Source organism: Aphelocoma coerulescens, chromosome 1A, assembly GCF_041296385.1.
Source record: "Aphelocoma coerulescens isolate FSJ_1873_10779 chromosome 1A, UR_Acoe_1.0, whole genome shotgun sequence".
NCBI classification, from domain to species: domain Eukaryota; kingdom Metazoa; phylum Chordata; class Aves; order Passeriformes; family Corvidae; genus Aphelocoma; species Aphelocoma coerulescens.
The window spans coordinates 19,435,621-19,456,386 of record NC_091014.1 but is presented as its reverse complement, the minus strand read 5'-3'; the positions used below and the strand labels follow the sequence as shown (position 1 = coordinate 19,456,386).

Sequence of the window (20,766 nt, the reverse complement as noted above, 5' to 3'; positions counted from 1 at the left end):
TTTATCAACTGAGAATGAGAACAATATTAATCAATAGCACTGTTCAATAGTTTGGTGCTTGACACTCAGGACAATGCTACCTTTATCATTTTTCTTCTGTAGGAAATCAAAGACAAATATAGGAGTTACAAAGCAAACACTCTTGAATGAATATTTACAGTGTCAACTAAATGACAATGAAAGAGAATGCTTAAATGTAAATATTTCAAAAAATTGAGTAAATTCTCCTTTTTCTCTTCAAAATCTAAATTGTTTTGATAATCCAAATGGAAGGTCTCCTGGGGTGGAGGGAAAAATCCCGTAAGTCACTGTATGGAAATGCTTGACAAATTACTGGATTGTACAAAGTAACTTGCTTAGCTCAAGTTCCTTAGTTGTCAGCCTTCTTGGCAGAGGTCTTCATAGCAAACAGACTGGAAGAATTAAACTTAATAAAAGGAGTTTTGCCACGGTTGTTTTCTACTACACTGCTCTGTGGAGGGGCATGTGAAGTAACATAGTTACATAACCTAGTTTGACTGTGTCTGAATGTACAATGATCATGATGGCCTTCAAGTCTCTGGTAGTGGTAGGATGGCTGAGATGGGTAGCTTTTCCTTGTGTTGTGAGTGGCATGCTCAGAATGGAATTTGTATTAAAATTTTCTTCTCTTTGTAGCCTACAGTTTGCGGTAGCTGACTGCAGGCTGGTACCATTGCTTTCAGTGAGTGCATTTCTGATAGTATTGTAGGGTCTCTCTTGGGTTTTTTCCTTGTTAGTCCTAATGTCCACACCCCACACACATTCCCACACACCTGGAAAGTCTTCAGAATGCTATCTTAAAACTCTTCATTTGTCTCTTTAATCAAGTACAGAAATGGTTTAATAAGGACAGTACTGTTTGTATAGCAAACCCAGAGCAGGATTGGCAACAGCCAATCAAATAAGTAGCTTGTAATAAAAAAGCCTTTTTACTGTTTTCATTACAATTATGGAATTAAAATGTAATATCCTTCAATGTATAAACTTGTGTTATAAAAACAGTAACATGTATATTACTGATTATTGGTGACAGAAAACAGTCATCATCATGTCAGTCAGTCTGAATTCACTAAAATAGAAGGACTACCAGGAAGAACTCTATAGTGTCACAAAGAAATCCATACCAGTCTTAATTCCAGTGTTTGAAAAGGATTTTAATGATTACAGCTTTGCATTCAGATGAGTCTTTTGTTACCTTGGTAATCTGCCTGATTTGTAACTTTTTATTTTCTCGGGTTTTTTTTCTACTCAGCTTCTGCAGGCTGATTGTTTTAATAGTTGGAAACATTACATGCAAAAACTGATTTTATACTCCATTTGGCATTTCGCATATTACACCCCCTGCTTTCATTTTTTTGTACCTTACCTAAATGTTCATCCTCTCTTTAAAATCTGGACAACAGGAACTTTCTATTTATAATACTTTTTTTGAAATGAAATACTTTGTTAATACTCATATTCTTTTTCATCACACCAAAATACTTGAAGAACAAAACAATAATGATACATTGTGTAAATACGAAAAGTTGTTAATGAAAATGGTGTGGTTTCCAGTTTGATGCCGTGTATTTTTTATATTATGCTGCAGGTCTGTCAAATGGTTTTGGAGATGAAAGTAAAGAGAGAGCATTAGATGATACTCCAGGAAGAAAAGTTGAACCTCGTCGTCGCTGTGCATCAGAATCTAGTATTTCATCTAGTAACAGTCTCTTGTGTAACTCAAGGTAAAACTGTAAATCTGAAATACAAATTTGAGACTGCATATATCAGTTTTCTATACTGCTTGTGACCCACACTGGAGGATTGCATAAATTTTGGAAAAAAGTGTGTATTTTAATTTTCTCATTTATGTCAGATCTGAGATACCTTTCAGGATTGCTGGGATTCTTCTGATGAATTCAGATTATAGTATATCCAGGCAGTTACACTTTCAAACTGACTATTCTTCTCTTGCTCTGTAAAGATACAGATATGTTTGTGCATATAGTATCTTGGTTTAATTACCTTCCTTGTCTGGAACACTAAAAATATGTGTGTTTATTTTTGTGAGGGTGAGAGAGAAGCAACTTAAAAGGCAGAGTCTTGTACACAGAAAAGGTAGTAGTTCAATAGGTTTGGAACTGTAGGTTGTCAGTCTATGGATTGCTGTCTAGGTACTACAGTGATGACAGTAACTGTGTACCAGCTATTGACTTTGTCTCCATGGAGTCTGTCGTTAAAGGCAGGACCATCAGAATGAACACCTCTGCTACCTTTCATAAGTATGTCTCCATCACCAATGGTGTATCTTCTGAAAGAACACTGATCTCTGGGTAAAAGGTAGCTGTCTCCAGTCCTGGGCTAGGATGAGGCATACAGGAGAGTATAGGGTGAATCTGTTAACAAAAAAAAAAGAGGACTTTATTCATGTGTTCATGTTAAGGGAATGGTGTTAATGTACTCATGTCAAACAGGCTTTCAGAAACAAAGAGATTTAATATTGCATCTGTTTTAAATGTGATATTCTAAATCAAATTGTTAATGCAACTGTTGTTCAGATTCTCTGATTTCTTGAAGAAAATTGTGCAGAGAACAAAGTTCCCATTTTGAGTATAGACATTTCACAATTGAAAGACTGGAATTTGTAGTGAAAAATTAAAGAGAGAATAGTTGTGTTTTCTATGTACTAGAAGTGTTGATGCAGTGGAACTGTCTTCTGCTGATAACCAGGCAATTCTGTGCATGAAAATAATCAGGGGTTTGGCTTTTATGTTGTTGTTTGTATTCATTACACAAAATAGTTTTAGAGTTTGCTCTACTGATTTTACTCTGTACTGATGAAATTTAAATTCTTGTCCAAAGTTTTGATTTATATTGAACAATGTAAATTATCAAGTAATGGTTTTAATATTAATACTTTCGTAGTTTCAGTCTACCGAAGTGTGGTAAAGGTAAACCTGCCCTCATACGGAGACACACACTGGAAGACCGAAGTGAATTGATATCATGCATTGAAAATGGAAACTATGCCAAAGCAGCAAGAATTGCAGCTGGTAACTATAAATAATTGTATTCTTAATAGTATTGTATAACTATAATTTTGTCCATTTATTTGACAGGTTCTAACATTCTTATTTTAACTGCTTAAATACATTAAGCGTTCTGAAATTGTTGTTGATATCCTTTGAGAAACTACTGGATTCTGCTTTTGATGCTTTAAAGACTTTTAAAAGAATAGTATCTGACTCAGAGTTTGATTGTCTCTCCTAGCTTGACGAAATAAAGTTGTTTTGAAAGAAAAAGAGAAAATGAGTTTTCTTTTACAGATCTTGTAAAAGAAAATTAGTAGTCATATGTGTTAGACTAGTAACCCCTTACTCCCATGTGGAATGAATTCTGACTAGGAAGAATTCCGAGGCTCTTATTTGTATGTACACCTGTGAAGTCTCTGAGTCTGGCATGCATCCTGTCAGCTTGTGTATGATTTTTTATTCAGGATTAAAATACCATTTTCTTTGTGGCTGAGAATAGCGTAGGTTTCTTTCTTGATAGCTGCCCTGAACAAGAGGACTTGTACTGTTTTTATGTACCAGATACAGTTCTATGTACATATTTTTAGAAACAGTCTGTAAAGGAAGGATGCGTTAATTGAAACCCTCATGGCTCTTTCTAACTGGCATGTGAATACTTTACAAACTGTTATTAACAGAGCTGAGAAATGGAACTCACTGTGCAGAATGATTGAACTAATTTTTTTTATGTGATCACTTTAAACACGTTTTGCTTGCTATTTCTACTTTTGAAAGGTCTTAAACCACTTTTTTCCCCTAGTATGTTTTTGTAATGTTGAGATAGAACCTTTTATTATAAATAAGCAGTGCCCATTTGAAATGGGAGTGGACTGAAAATAATTGAGGAGTTAAGTTGTATTTTGGCAAGTAGTGAGTACTCTCAGAGTACTGCCTTACTGCTGAGAGAAAGTGCAGCTGCAGCCCCTGAACTGTATTTTGGTACCACATTTCCTCATACCAGTAATGCTGCCTCACCTTTACCGCATATGAACTCGGATAACTTTTCCCCCTTCTATCACCACCCCCAGTTCCATCTTGAGGGTATAACTCACTGTATTCTGACCAGTCTCTGGACTGTATCTAGGGGACCAGTTGTGGTTTTGGTCGACTGAAAGGTTTGAACCTGTCTCAGGCTTCAATCCATTGGTCAGCAACAGAGAAGAAAATGGAGGATTCTGGTAGAAGTGTGACACTGTTGGGGCTGCCCGAGGCAGCACAGCATCCAGCTGCAGAAGTCCTTGGTGTCAGCTGCAGCAGGCAGGGAAAGCTGTCAGCTGCAACAGGCAGGGGTTGGCTGCAGCCTGCAGGGAAAGCTGTCAGCTGCAGCTTGCAGGGAAAGCTGGCTCCTTCCCAAGGAGCAAGCCCCAAACAAAGATGATGCTAGCAGAGGCAAAGGATGAGGGAGGGGTCTCTGTGTAGGTTCTAGCTGGTTTATTGCTGGTGGAGGGTCCAGGGACAAAAGACAAGGGAGTGAGAGATAACAAAGTATTTTATATGGGGGTGGAACAAAGGGAAACAACCAATGGGGATTGACTGAGGAGGAGGAGATAACGGGAATAACCAATAGGGATAACTTAAGGGAGGGGAATTACATGAGTAGACCAATGGGGCGTCGAAGAAGGGAGAACTTTCCAGAACTAATACATAAACAACTAGGGGAAATACATAAACATGAACTTTTACATAAAACTGGGTGGAGAATTCCTGAACCAATAAACTTAAAACATGTAAACTAAGAACCACTAGGAACATGGGAACTCACTGTAACCAAGGGGTGAGGATTAGACCTTGATGTTCTGGAGGCCTGGCCACCAGTCCTCTGAATGCTGTGCTGCAGTGGCTGCTGCCTCGTGCACCGCAACATAAGTGCACAGTAACATAAACTCCAATATTGGTTTTGAGAAGAAATAAAACATTAGTGCTGCTGCCTGGAAACCTGCTGATGTTTTTGAACTTGACTGCAGGAAAGGGCAGGGCAGAGAGACCAAGAGAACTTGTTAAAATAAATAGAAATGAAAATGCAGGTTAGAACTTAGGCATAAGAATAGAAAGGTGTACCAAACAAATATTGTTGAATTACCAGGTGCTATATGAGTATCCAGGTATCCAGCACGTGGAAACATATACCATGCAACTTGCATCTTCAAAATCACCTATTTGACAGGATTGTCATCACAGTTGTAAAAGAAACTATTATTTGAAGTACCATAATTTTATGTTTTCTTTGGAGCTTTTTCAAAGGGAAAGAATTATTGGAATTTGGCAAACACTTCCTAAGAACTAAGATGTTCTAAGATACACTATTTCTAGAAGTGTCTATACCCTTGTTCTTTATCTGTAGGCTTGGAATAAAGTAGTAGTGTCATGTAAAGAGCTGTTAGGAACACTACCTGTTTTTTATTGGTATGTGTGTGAAAGTTGGTATTAGTATTTGGATTCTAATGATCATGAGCTATTGATTAGGAAACCAAGGACTGCAGAAGATTTGTCTGAGGTTTCATTCTGGAACATTTTAATTTTGTATTTCTTTGTTCTTAGAAGTTGGGCATAGCAGTATGTGGATTTCAACCGATGCTGCAACATCTGTTCTTGAGCCTCTAAAAGTAGTATGGGCCAAATGCAGTGGATATCCCTCTTACCCAGCTCTGGTAAGTGCCTACCTTCCCAGAAGTAGAGTAATGATACTGTTTCTGGTCTGAAAACACCATGTGCAAACTTAAGGTAATTGGTAATTTCCCATTCAGGTTGAATAAAGGTAGCTTATTCTGCCTTCTTTACCGTGCATTGAGTTTGTAAAGTTACTGCAATATCAGATTTTAAGTCAATAATCTCTGCTACCCTGCCTGTCCTTGGAGATGTGTTATACTCCTGTGTCATGATTTAACCCCTGACGGCAGCTAAGCCTCCTGCAGCTGCTTGCTCACTCCCCATGGGTGGGGGAGAGTTGGAAGTGAGGAAACTCATGGGTTGAGATAAAGACAGTTTAATAGGGAAAGCAAAAGCTGTGCATACAAGCAAAGCAAATTCATTCCCAACCACTTCCCATGGACAGCAGGTGTTCAGTCATCCCCAGGAACACAGGGCTCCGTCACATGTGGCTTGGGAAGACAAACACCATCATGCTGAATGTCCCCACCTTCTTCCCCCAGCTCTGTAGAATGAGCATGATGCCATATGGGATGGAATATCCCTAGGGTCAGTTGGGGTCAGCTGTCCCAGTTGTGTCGCCTCCCAACTCCTTGTCCACCCTCAGCCTCCTCAGTGGTGGGGCAGTATGAGAAGGGGAAGAGGCTTTGACTCTGTGTGAGCACGGCTCAGCATTAACAAAAACATCTCTATATTGTCAGTGCAGTTTTCAGCCCAAATCCAAAACATAGCCCCATGCCACCTATACCATAAAATACCCATACCACCTACTGCAAAGAAAATTGCCTCTATCTCTGCTAAAACCAGCATACTTGTCTCAGTAGTCTTTGTTTCTGCATTATATATTATTTCTGCTGCAAGATGAGTATAAAAATACTTCTGATTCTACAGCTCATTAAAGAAACAAAAAACTCAATAGTTGGAATGAACTGACTGATTGCAGACAATTGTGAGTGATATACTGGAAACTTAAAGCTGTTGTTAATACAGGAGATGTATATGCTTCTGTTAATATGGGAGAAATAGATGCAGTTCTACTTACATCAAGGCTTGCAAGAGAAAATGTTGGTAAGGTATTTGGCTTTAGGCCTTTGGGGTTATATGAATAGTTCATACACTGGCTTGATTTATATATGAGTCTGGACAATCCTGACTTTTAACATGTGTGTTCTAAGGACAACATGAAATGTAATCATACGGAGTCAGGTTAAAACCTCTGGAGGTGACATTCAGAGCACTTGAGTGCTCTCAGTGGCAAACTTGGCTCATATGCTGAAAATTTGATGATTTGATTGTCTCTTGAAGGGTGTTAGCACCAGATATAAGCTGATGAAGACCAAAGGGTTCTTTTTCTGCCTTCTTTTTTATGTCAGCATTGGTGTTTCTGAGAGTGGGGTAAGTTGATTGAGGAGTTAAACCTCCATCAAGAGAAGAAAATTGTTCTGATTTCTACAAACTCCCCACAGTATTAGCTTTGTGTTCAATTCCCAAAGTCAGTTTACTGTGGATTAAGATTGGTGCCAGTGTGGATCCTAGAAAAACAACAGGAGTTTGTAGAGTAGGAGATGGGTAGAACAGGCATGGAGTAAAGACCCTTCTTTGGGTGGAAGCTAAGCACTTTATAATGCTGTGATCTGCCTACCAAGGAATTTTTCCGTCAGGGTGATTAGTTTAATGTTAGCAGCATATTCCCTCTCTCCCTCAAGTTTTGTTTAGAAAGACTTTGTGACTGTAACTGCATGTTTTGCTGAAGACTGAGTTATTAAATTGGATATGCAAGATATTTGAAAGTGATACCCTTTTTTTTTCCTTTTAAGATTTTTGCTGCAGAGTTTGAGTATGGAGCATGTATTTTACAGAAATACTTACACCTTAAAATAGGTTGTTTCTTTAAGGTATATGAATTTCAAACCCCAGAATTTGAGGTCAGTTACAACTTCTAGAAATTCTGGTTTGACTTTTTCATTCTAAAACCTGCTTGTCAGTCTCAAAGTTGTACTAAGTAAAATTCAGATGGGACTTTTTAAGAAGAACTGATATGGGTGAAAAATGCTTTTTTCAGTGTTTTCATTGAAGTCTGCCAGTAGGTCTCCACTATGCCTGTTCAGCTTATGTCAAAAAGTTTTGTGTAACATGAAGTCAGTTTATATCCAGTGGCTGTTTACTTTATTATTTTCTTGTTGACTTAATTTGTAATACCTTCTTAAAATAAATTACATCATTTTAAATATGAGGAACTGTCCTTTCTTCTCTCTTACAGATTATTGACCCTAAGATGCCTCGTGTTGCTGGCCATCACAATGGTGTTACTATACCAGTGCCACCTCTAGATGTACTGAAAATTGGAGAACAAATGCAGACCAAATCAGATGAGAAACTATTCTTAGTACTATTTTTTGACAATAAAAGAAGTTGGTATGTTACTGAAATGTATTGTTTGATGCAGTGACTTAAAATTTTAAAAACATACCGTTGGTCCAGAAGAAAACTGAAACATTATTTTTCCATGGATGTCATTCCTATGGAAGTATAAATTATAAGGTTAAAATTTCATATTTGAGTCTGGTTTTGGACCAAGGTATATAGCATTTTGGACCAAGGTATATATCATCACTGAAAGATAATCTTTTTATGGTCAGTTTGGAAGAAAATAATAGAAGTCATTAAATAGTCTTTTTTATTTGCAAGCTGCTTTCATTTATTGACCGATAAAATTGCTTCATTGCTTCATAGGTTTTTTAAAAGTAACAGTCTAACATATATCTCTATCATCCTTCATTGTTGCTTTCCAAATTACAACACTTCTCCCCCCAGTCTACTCAAGTGCATTTTCTTTGAATTTTTAACCTGTCTTCAGTTAAACGCTTTATTAACATTTTTGTTTGGAGTTCTTAGCCTTTTCTAAATTTTTTCATTAAACCTTCCCTTTTTCCATTTATTTTGGTATTAGCAATATGCTCTGTAGAGCCTGAAGGAGGATAATTCACCCAACAAAACATTCTCTTTCCCTCCCGGGTGGTCTTTGGTTTTAGGGTTGGTGGGGTTTTTCTGGGGGTATGTGGGGAGACATACTAGGTTTTTTGATGTTCTTTTCTTTGTTAGGGTAGTTTTTGGTTTTGGTGGATTTTTCCTAGACATGGAAGCTTCTCATCTACCTTTCATCAAACTGTGTATTTCTTTTCTGTGTTCTCTGTAGACCCCCTCCTCTCCAAGTTTCCATACAGGTCAAGCTAACTGTAGATCTGTCCATATCTCAGTTTTTCTCTTGAATTTGCTTACTTTTAGGTATCAGTTTCCTCTTTAGATGATTGTATTTGGTGACTGGTGATGCTGCCATTCTCCTGACTCTCTCTGTGCCAGTACACTATCACTTAAATAACTTCCTGCCTAAATCTTATAAGTGATGTTTGCTCTTCTGCCCCTTAGATCTTTCAGCATAATTTCTGTGTTCTTCAATTATTTTCTTAATTAATTGGTACTTCTTCATAATTGTCTTTGTTCAGTTGCACAGAATTCCATAAGAGGCTGCCTTCTTCCGCCTCTGTTGGCAGAGAACATCTGCATTTAAACATACTCAGCGTTCTGTTTCTCATTTTTTTCTCTTACTGGTGTCACCAGTGTAATGCATGTTCTTCCTGGCCACTTTCTTAGTAATTGCTGTGATTGCTTCTTGATCTGGGGAGTCCTCTGCAGCTTAAACTTTTCAGATTAGTCTCTATATGCAGGTGGTCCTAAATCTTGTAAATACTGTGCAAAGTTGTCTCTAATGGGACCTTTGCATAGATGGACAGGAAAAAACTCAGTACCTTTTCCATCCCCTTTCCTCCCCTCTACCCTGACCCCACCAACTTGTTTTGGTAATGATCCTTTTATTATGATTATTCTGGCACTCAGAATTCTCCCTGTGTTGTGTCTCTTTCAGTCTTGAACTGCTGTCTGTGATTTTCATTCATTTGCAGGGTGTGTGTCACCTTCAGTCTGTGATACGAGTATCTTATCACCTACGGATTTTCATATGTGTTTCTTCGTCTTCACCACTTATATCTGGAGGACTTGGAAAGCTTTCTTTTAAAAATACCTTCTTAAAACTTCCTCTGATCTGTAGTAAAACTGATAGTGGTTAGACTGCTGTTTTTCATGCTGTTACCATACTGTCTCTGTCCTTGTACTGACTCTTCACATTTTATTTCAGTGTGTATGCTCAATACAATAGGGCTGTAGTTTACACTGCTTTAAGAGAATGAAAATATTTCAATATTTCAATTTTACTCATTTAAAAGAAAATTTTTGCAGATTTGACTGTCTGATTTCCTATTGGTTCAGTTCCAAATGGTTTCCCAAACTAATGTTTTTGAACAGGAGGGCTTCTGCCTTTTGTAGGATTGGGATTGCAGACTGCAGTAACATACCTTGATAGATATTTATTAACTTACCTGATTTTTGTTTTCCTTAGTGTGTGTAATTTAAGAAAACAGGATTGCAATCAACATTTATGAAAATAATGTAAATTTAATTTATACTTTTAAAGTAAATATTTAGAATGCTTTAATTAGAATGGGATGTAGAGATTTTTCCATTATCACTCCTCTATGCCCAGAATTTGAAGATATTTATGGAGCTTAGAACAGAAAAGTACCCTGAATATGGAGCTAGTGGGATTTCATACTGCAGGGTAAAAGCATGCTAATCAGAACTTCCTTGCCAGTTTAGCTTTCCCCATAAAGAACAAATTTGAGATGCCTGAAGTGTAAGGCAAAAATCCATCATCTGAAAACCCATGGTGATACTGGAAGGGAAAGAATGAAGACAAACAATACTGTGTCAGGTGACTCTTGAGCCATGCTCATTGTTAGTTGCTGCTGCCTATTTAACTGCATCAGTATTTCAGGCTAATTTTTTTCTGTTGATACTTAATCACTAAATACCACTGAATTGGAATGTAGCCTCTGTTTTATGGAAAAGATTTTCTTAAAATTTCACGTTCTTTAAGTATTTAAGGCAAGTAAGCACTACCTTAAAAGGTGTTTTATTGTTTTGTTCAAGATGGTAAAACTGATCTGCAATATGAGAAATTCGGCATAGTAGCCCTGACATTTCTGGACAAACCTCTTGATTTTATTCTATATTTAACAGATTTATTTTTTGCCCTTTTGTTACAGGCAGTGGCTTCCCAAATCCAAAATGGTTCCCCTTGGGATAGATGAGACCATAGACAAGTTAAAAATGATGGAAGGACGTAACTCGAGCATACGAAAAGCAGTAAGAATTGCTTTTGATCGTGCTATGAATCACCTGAGTCGAGTCCATGGAGAACCAGTCAGTGACTTCAGTGATATTGACTAACAGATTCTCTAGCAAGGCATGAAAAATACCACAGAGACTTGAACTCTAATAATGAACCTCTTTGTCTAAAAGAATGTATTGAAGATACAACCCCTTACTTGTTGATTCAGTGGCTGAGTTCTGCAAACTTGAAATGGTTGAGCAATTCTTCTAAATCACCATTGCCATATTGATTAATTATTTTATTGTGTTGTAGATTGGAGGATTTTCCACTAAACCTGTTAAAATGTCTTGTTCATAGTGTTCATAATTGTACATAAATGTATATTCAACACTTAACTTATTCTGATTTTAGAAGTAGCTCCTTAATTCCTTTTATAATTTTGCTGGGGAGGGAATTGGGTTTTGTTTCTTTCCATGCTTTTTACTTTTTTCTTTCTTTCTTTCTGAGGTTAAGTTACCTAAGCACCATCTTCCAGCTTAAGGTGTTTAGTGGATATTAAAGCCTAATATCAAAATGGCATCAAATATATGTTTGCCTAAATCATATACAGTATGGTGCTGCTTGTATCATTTCTTCCGTGGTCTGTAGCTTCTGAAAAAGACTTCTGAATGTTTGTGTAAATTGTTGCTCTTTGCACAAAGTACCACATATTTAAGATTGATGTAAATTTACAATTACAAATATGTATTTTAAGAAAGGAAGTTGAGTTATTTTGGAGGGTACTTTGTGAGAAAGACATCAATAAAAATTATACTATGTACATCACTTGCAAATCACCAAAAACACTCCATTGTTGCCCAAAATGAATTAAGGTTGTTATTGTTTTAAACAAACCTGGCTTAAAGCCTGCAAGCACATTCTTTCTGTCAAAACCATATCCCATTTATCTCCCATTGGTTTAATTTTGTTGATATGTGTGCCTCCCTGTGTTTTATTTATTGTAGAAAATGTATTAATTTGCTTTATAATGAAAAATAAAATTGACAAATATATTGATATGCATTTTTATACAGGCACATGAGAAGACAACTTGCTTTGGGAGAAAAATGTATTGGAAATTGTATAAAATAACTCGATGGTTTGTGTGTAATTTGGTTTTTTGGTAACTTGTAATCTTTCGTTTCCAATGAGGGGATTTATGTAACTTTTAATTTAGAACACTTTGGTAGCAATAGAAACTTTGGATACATTTTTGTATGGTACATGTGATGTATATAGAATTAGTACTTTATTTTTATTTTTAAGAAGTAAAGCATTATGTTTGGGCAGGGGGAAGAAGGAGGGTGGGTTTCCAGAACTGCATTTTTATATTAAAAAGAAAAAAAAATAAAGTCAAGATATTGATTGTTGTAGCTACTTTATTCCTACCTTCACTGAGATACTGAATTTGTAACAATGAAAATGGCAAGGTATGTTTGCAATGTGATTTATAATGGCTCCATTATTTATAAATGCACTGTGTTTGAACTCTTTTGCAGTGATATCGTAAATACTGTACCAAGTTATATAATATGAAACACCAAATAATGCATATGAATGCACGAAGTATTTATGCCCAGCTTTTTTATAAAGGATTAGCAAATACAGCAAAACCAATACTTTTTAAATCTTTTTTTTTTTAAACTTCATTGAATAGCATACTTCATTGTTAAACCTGCTTGAATCTTTATTTTAAAGGGACAATTAATTTTTAAATAGTTTTTAATGTTTTTATTCTCTATTGTTTGTAATACCCCCGTAGAAGCTTGAAATAAAATTTCTTTCTCAACTGTAAATTTTGTCCTGAATTTAGCCCCTGGGATTTTGCTGCAGTGCCTGTTTTCTTACTCCATGACTGAGCTGTTCCAGAGGCACTAGGCCAAGAAGCTGAATGTTCTCCTGTGGCACCCAGCATTGTCCTTACTGACCCCTTGGCATAGGAGGTATTCCAGTTAGTTGAGACCAGTTGCCTGTGATTGACTCTGGTAATTAAGGATGAGTTGGATAAATTTCACAAATGGTCAAGCAAATAGTTTTCTCAGACTTGACAGCAAACAGAGCTTTAGGGAGAATAGTGATGGCAGGTACCCTGGAAAGAGCATCGTTGAGGTGTGCTGCTCTCATGGCCACAGCAGCCACATCAGTTAGAAAAATAAAACTCTGGTTGGTTGCATTAAGTAAAACTGTACAATGACTTCAAGGATCTGCCATATAACCATTCTTTAAAGGCAGTGGAGCTTCACTGGGGCAGTATTGAGACAGTAGAACCACTTGTTGTTGCTAGGACTCTGTTAAAGGGTTTTAAAAAAAAAATACCCTGCATCAGATTTTATTTCAGGCTGATTCCACAAAATACACTCAAATTTTGTGTGGCTAAAACTAGATAATGATTCACAGCCTCATTTTGGCACACAGAGAAATGGGTGTTTTCTCTGTCTTGGACCTTGGAAAGCTGAAATGCAGTTACAACAGAAGTTGGAAAGTGATGGTACCTGTATGATAAGAATGTTAATACCTGTGAAATATGAAGTGCCAGTAAAAATATACATACAGTTGCAAAATGATTCTTTAGAAGGCTTCCCACATTCTCAGTTTCTTCTCACGCTAGCAACGTCAAAGGAAAGAGCTCATCTTTTGTAAGCAAAAGCACAGCATTAATTTAATTATTTTGGAATGATTTTTTTTAATCACATCTTCAGTGAAAGCTTTAGTTTGAATTTTGCTCAGACTTCCAAGTCTTATTTTATGGCTTTTCTGTTCAGAGATTGTTTCATCAGTTCTTGGAGAAGGAAAATGTTCTGCCTTTGTCTTACAAGGGACTGCATGCACCTAGGAGAATTTTAAGCTGGAAAACTTTACTGATTAAAAGAAGCCTGTTAAGTATCCTGACAAAGCACACTGCATCTTCTTCTGATGAAACTGGCATGAAAGGCTAGTTTATTTTTGTTCTGGAAATGTGATTGAAACTGTCCCAGGAATTATTCCCAGATCCTGTCTGAGAGGAGGTTGCAGCAGTGTCAGTTGCTGTTCCCATATTCTCTTGTGATGAAGTCCAGTGTCATCCAGTGGCTCTTGAGATTGGGTTAAAGTCTAAGATAATTTCTCAGATTTGCCAGTCTTTGGTGTGACTTGCGTGTTTTTAAGGGATTTCATACCTACTCAGGAAAGGAAATCTGAGCTCCAGAGCTGCTTTATTTCCAAATTCTGTGGCCTAACCAGATACAGTAGTGGGATAAACACGTGCACATAGGAGTGTGCTTCACTATATTTTAGACCAGGTTCTTCTGTGATAGTAATAATAACAACATAGAGTGGAAATCAGTATTCTAGTGGAGAGAAAAAAAGGAACACCACATTCTGGCTTGCCAACTTCTTGGGGAGTGTTACAGTTGTAAGTATAAGGTGTAAGTTTGTTCATTCACTGCTCAGTTCTGGTGTGATCATTTCCTGTTAATAGAAGCATGACAGATCCACATCATCAGTTGAAATGATGTGAGAATGTCTTTTCTTTTATCAAAATATGAGCAATTATGTTATAAATATTTAGGGTGAAAATGTGGCTAGAGAATAATGTTTTTTTAAAAAAGTTTGTTACCAACCTCAGTGATCTTTTGGGGAATGTTTGTTGTGATTTTTTATCTTTTACACTAGAGGGAGCAATGCACACAGACTATCACACCCACAAATGAAGTATTCAGTTTTTCCTTTTCAAAATCCTGCTATTAAAACTTCCAGCTTACAAACGGTCTTTTTTGCTTCTAGTATTTCTAATCCATCAAAAGTAGCTTCCTCTGTTCTTGCTGCAAGTGGGGCGTTTGGGAAAGCTTAGTTTTAACTAGAGCTAGTACAAAGGACAGATAGCTCTGGATTTTCTGGCTCTCATGTCTAATTGCAGATGACAGATGAGTAACTTCTTACACTTTTACTGTTGATTTTATTTTGGGAGTTGCCTTCTGTAGTGTTAGAAGAGGACTCAGAGGTGGTTGCTGCTGGTAGCACAGTGCAAGTCAAACATGTCAATTAACAGAAATACTCAAGGAGGTGAAGGTTCCAGATGAGACAGTTGCTCTGTCCTGCAGCCTGGCAAGGGGAGATTGTTTTGAGGATATGTGTAAGGGAATCAAATAAATTCATCTCAGATGTGTGATCACATGGGTAAAGGTTGTTGTCTATGTGAGAAAAAACTTTCTCACCCCTGGTATGTCTGTAACAAAAAAATACAGAAGTGAAATGTAAATGGAGGACACATTTGCTGTCCACATCCTGTTTTGCACCTTTGGGTTACCTTGTTTAGATTTTTGTTTAACATCATTCAGTTGCTATGATTTACCTGTTCTATCAATCCTTCCTTGGAAGATTTGTGTCCTCTAAAACTTTTAATGTAGAAAAAGAGTCAATTCAAGGTAATGACAGTTTGAAAAATAATATTTTGGAATAACGTGAACATGATAAACTCTTTTTAAACTTTTGGGAATTGGTATTTGATGGGAAGGGGCTGTAATTTTTTTTTACCTGCCTACTTATTCAGCTTTATTGGCTGTGCACAGAAACTGCTATCAAATTTCTGATGGTCAGGAAAGAAAATACAAGATCTCAGCAGCTGTACTTTATTTATGAGCTTTTTCAATTGTTTCCATGTGCTAAACTAACACTGCAGTGATTGTAGTCACCCTGTTCTACTTTCTGCTTATACTACATGGAGAGAGATGACAGAATAAGAATTTTATTTTTCTTTTAATAATTTAAAATACTCTTTAAATTTTTAAAATTAATCCCTGTGGTACCACGTATCTTCTCATCACACTGCGGCTCTGCTGCCTTTGTGCTGCTCTGCTGCCTTTTCATTTTCACAGTTCCTCCAAGCTCAGCTCAGTTTTTGATCGTCTGTTTTGAAGCCTTCACTGCAGCAAACCTGGGAGGTCTCAGCTTACTGGGCTGATGTCTGGCTATACATTGAGGTGTGGGTTGATGTGAATAGTTTCCATGTCCAGCTTTGGTTGCTCCTCTTTATATGAAGCTTTATGTATTGATAACTACTTTTCTCATTTCCCCTATTAAACTGCATTTTTGGTCTTGTCTCAGCTGTCTGGAGCCATTCTCTGCTGTGAAGGGCTTCACTTTGTGAATTCTAGGGAGATAAAACTGTATTCTCTGCTCAGCTCCCCTGGCAACAGTCCCAGGTAGGTTTGGCCTACGATGATGGGTTAGGAATGCTCACACATCTTCCTCTCCTGTGGTCAGTTACTGGGTCCTTCACTCCTCCATACTTGGCTTTATGAGGATAGGAATTTTTACATCTTATAAAAAAAACCCAAAATACCACAGAAAAAGCTTATCTAAATACATGGAAAGTACAAGGAGGACAAAGAAGAATCTACACCTGTCATTTTAATGGGAAAACAGAGTTGCTAATAGATGGTACAAAGATGATGAAGGATTGGAGTTGTGTTGATTGATTTTTGGGCTTTATTTGTCAGTGTTTTTTGGATTGTGACAGTTCATTTTTTCAGACCCCTAGCCCTTGTTAAAAAAAAGTTGATAATACACTTGTTTCATAATTTTGCTTTAGGGCCATGGAAACTTGATGCTCATGCTCAGGTAGATGGAGAGCTACAGGAACATGAGTAATTTTTGTCAATAATTAATAGGGAACTATTGAAAAACATTAGCAATTTTTTACCATGAAACTAGTAGTATTTTGGGACTTTGAAGACTCTCTAATTTTTCAGTGTGCAGAGTTCACAAAGGTATTGTAACACTGTAAATTACTTTAGTTGTAAGAAAACCAATAATTTCTTCTTTTCTTAGGACTCATTTAAGGAATAAGTTAAGATTAAGGTGTTCATGAAGTGTTGCTGCTTAAGGTTTTCTGTTTAGCATTTCTACAAGGAAAATTTTATAAGGAAACCATTTTATAAGGAAAATAAGATAATACAATTATATTAAAAATAACCATGAAACATAATAATATTTAATAATGTAATCGTTATAATATTGATATAATATTTAAAATAATCTTAAAATAATTAAGATAATATTCTTTTATGTTGTAGACCAAAGAGATCAGCTTAATTTACCACAAGGTTTTCTTTTCTAATAGTTCTGATTTTTAATGCTGCTTAAATAAAAGTCTGTTGTTCCTCAGCTGTTCCTCTTGCACCGAGAACGAGTGACAGCAAACCAACATTTGCTAGGAAGCACAAAACAGAAAACATCCCAGGATGCTGCACAGACAAGAGCAGACATTTGGACAATCCCCACTCAGGTGCTCAGCGCATCAGTGCTTCCCTTCCGTGAATCACACAGTGCAGGAACTCATGGGTGGAGCAGGCAAACAAGCTTCCTGCATTCCCACGTGGTCATTGAAGCAGTGGGGTAGAGGCAACCGGGCATTGAAAACAAAACCGAAAACTTCGTAATTTTGCAACAGGAACCACACAATAATGCAATAGCAGGTCATTGTCCTTGATGGCCCAGAAGGCTCTTCAGTGTTGTGTTGTTACTTCTTAATTGTTAAGCTGCCTCATGACAGGTAAATACAACTTTTTACCTAATTTCCTTAAGTCTCATTCTACTATGAATTATTTTCCTTTCTCTCTCCCTCAGTACATATGTTAAAATAAAGTCAGAATAGGTAAACAGAATTAATGGTTCCCAGGATGAGAAAAGCAAACACGCTGTGGTTTTTTGCTCTCCTTTTTTTTTACTTACTCTCACATTCTATTTATTATTTACCTCATGATATTTTGAATTGTTGTGGTGGTGTTTATACAAGCCATATCATTAACAGGTATAACAGTTCTAGTTTATATAAAAATAATGATATTTTATGTAGATAAAATGTGTCATCCAATATTATAATTTTTTTCTGTTTTTCAGAAGACCTTCTGGAATGGAGTGAAAAATACTTCTCATCAAAATAAAGATTAAGACAGAATTGTTAGCAGTTAAGAGAAGTTACTGAATTACTTGATTTATCAGAAACGATGCTTGTCAACCAGAAAATATAAGGAAAATGTAAAGAAAACTGAAGAGGTAAAGAACTGACAACAGGAAAATAAGTTTTTATTTTAAAAGTCCTAATTTATAGGCAAGAAAAAGGAGGCTGAATAGAAAATGAGAGCAGGATTTTCAGTTTAGAGTTAGAATTAAAAAAAAATAAGGTCAAAGACAGTAACAGCAGCAGATACTCACATGACACCTCCTCCAGAGCCTTGTATGCCAGAGACTGTTCATGCTGCTTATTACTGCAATTGTCCAAAGTGTCTATCAAATCTCCCATGCTTCATATAAGCTACTTGCATAAAAATAAACCATTAGCATTTTAACACCTCAGCAACAAAAAGTTTTAGTTTTGAAAACTCTGGTCTTATTTTATATTTAATATTCAGTAGTTTCATTAATTTTGGTTAGTGTGACAGTGTCTTATGTGTCCAGTGTTGCTAGAGTTGACAGTGATGCATGCAGTCGGGTTAGGTGTAGCTAAGGAACTACACAAGCCTGTTTTATTACCTGTCTCTCTAAAAATTACTTTTGGGAACAGCCTGAAGTTTGTATTAGCTTTTTCAAAAGTCTCTTTAATGTCAGCTGTATGTGTACAATTACCAGTTAAAGAACAAACACAGTTGCAAAACTGAAGCTGAGCCTCCTTAGCTGTTGCGTTTGGAGCAAGAGAACACAGGAAACCTTTGCAGTAGATGTTGGTCCTCTCAAGCACACATAATCCAATTACCACTATCTTTTCTGATATTCATGGGATTTTCTATAACAGAAAACCACAGGCTGTTTGGCTACGAGTTTAGACAACCTCTTACTGATTAATTGGATTACAAACAAGAGGGAGAACAGTTCTAGATCCAGACAAAAGCAGTACATGGCTTAGTGCTGCTGCTATTACATTAGTTTCAGTCAAACTCCTATTGCTGGAAATTGAGTGACTTAACCAAGGACAATTCAGACTGTCCAGGGCCACAGAGAAAGCCTGGGACAGAGCTAGGAATCCAACTGAACTTATTTCTGCCTCAGTGGCAAAATTATGTCTTCTTTTTTAGTCAGTTGCTAGATTTGGGATTTAATCACCGGCTTAGCGGCTCAGTGAATTTTGTTAGAAAAGGAGTGTGTTGGGCTGACCCCAGCGAGCAGCAAAGCACCCGCAGAGCTACTCCATCACTGCCTGTGGGATGTGGGAGGGCTGAGGAAGAGCAAAAGGGAGAAAACTTGTGGGTCAGGATTAGACAGCAAAAAGTACAAAAGTTTAAAATTTCTTTCAATTTGCTTTCATTTTGCATCAGCATCAATGGTCTTGTTATGGTAAAATTTTAATTTTTATTTTAAGGCAGTAATCCTCTAACCACTTATTAGAATAGTCAGTAGTGCTGTAGGCAGAGCAGCCCGATGGGACATGGAAAACTCAGATTCCCATTTCATCCTGTGGACACTGAACTTGGGCTGCTGTTACCCCAACCAGCCATCCATTCTGTAAATAGGAAGCCTTCTAAAAAAAGCCTTGTTGAAATGAATATGCTTCAATGAAAATCAAAGTTGTTCCCAAAACCAGATTAATAATTTATCAAAAAGTTTTGCTTCAGTACATTTATTTATCTTGGTCTCTTATCTACCCATAAATCTTGATTCTGCCTAATTTCTACTCCTGTGCTGCAGATGTGAAACACAATATAAAACCTTTTCTTATACAACAGGTACTAATTGATCTTAATCTATTTACTGCTATATTGACTGCTGGTACCAGTTGTTCCCAGTATCCAATCTATATGGGTATGCCATGAGAGGATTGAAATAAATAGAGGTTCTACTGTGCATTCTGGAAATGCATTTGGGGACTACCAAAGCAAATAGTGTGTGTAGTTAAAGAGTTTAAATTCATCTGTAATGTTTTTAAAGTTACGGGGTTTTACCAGTCTCTGCTTCATTTAGAAACTCCATTTCCATTTCTTTATGTGCTGATAAAGATATGAATGTTTTAACATTTCATGTAAGTTAATTCCATACTGCTAGATTTCTGGGCAAAAAGGTTGTTAAGTATTATTCCCTAAATACATGTTAAAGCAGTAAAAAGAGAAAAAAAAATCCTTATTTTGGAAAAGTGGAGGTACCGAGTTTTAATCAAATGATAGCACAGAATTAGCTCAAGGTCTTTTAGGGATTTGAGTACTCCATTCTGATGGATGAGCTGCTCATTTAGTACAAATATACTACAAAGAGATAGGAGAACTATGTTAGGCATAATTTTTCTTGTGGAAAACTTTTCTCATGAAGACCAGCTTATTGTGAAAACACAGTAAAATCATAAACTGCTTTATATATGTTTCACAAACAGAATTCATTTTCACTAAATGAATAAAACCTTAGTTAAATAGTTTTCCCTCAGAAGTTAAGTGTAGATACCTTAATGGGCTGAATTTTGCCCAAACTTAAGGCTTGGGCTAAAATTCATATATCATCAGTGAAAATTTACAGCCACAGACCAAAATTTTTGTAACATAAATCTAAACCTGACTCTCTTACTCTGTTAAGGTTGTTTGCTTACTTGTTCACTTGTTCGTGTTTTGTTGCTCCCCCCTCTCTGCTCATCCCTTTTATAATTTCTGATAATCTTTCCCAAGGGTGGAACTGTAAAAGTAACTGCCTGGAGACAGAAATGAAGAGGACGTGGCCCTGCTTTCCATTTTCTCTCTTGCTTCATCTTTCAGATTTCTTAGGGGCCTGTTTTTAACAGTCATTGTCAGGTTTCCCTTTAGTTGATTTTCTTTCTCTTCCTCTGCT

General features: G+C 36.7%; 1 protein-coding gene across 5 annotated transcripts in view; it reads left to right on the top strand.

Moving 5' to 3' along the window:
• Positions 1-12,779, top strand: part of BRD1 (bromodomain containing 1) — a 60,594-nt gene extending 47,815 nt beyond the window's left edge. For all 5 annotated transcript variants that reach the window (XM_068995553.1, XM_068995572.1, XM_068995564.1 and 2 more), the window contains 5 exons: positions 1,610-1,745; positions 2,926-3,053; positions 5,610-5,719; positions 7,978-8,132; positions 10,877-12,779. In XM_068995553.1, the coding sequence (XP_068851654.1) occupies positions 1,610-1,745; positions 2,926-3,053; positions 5,610-5,719; positions 7,978-8,132; positions 10,877-11,060 (713 nt within the window). In that variant the 3' untranslated portion in view covers positions 11,061-12,779. The remainder of the gene's footprint in view (positions 1-1,609; positions 1,746-2,925; positions 3,054-5,609; positions 5,720-7,977; positions 8,133-10,876) is intronic.
• Positions 12,780-20,766: the final 7,987 nt, after the last annotated feature.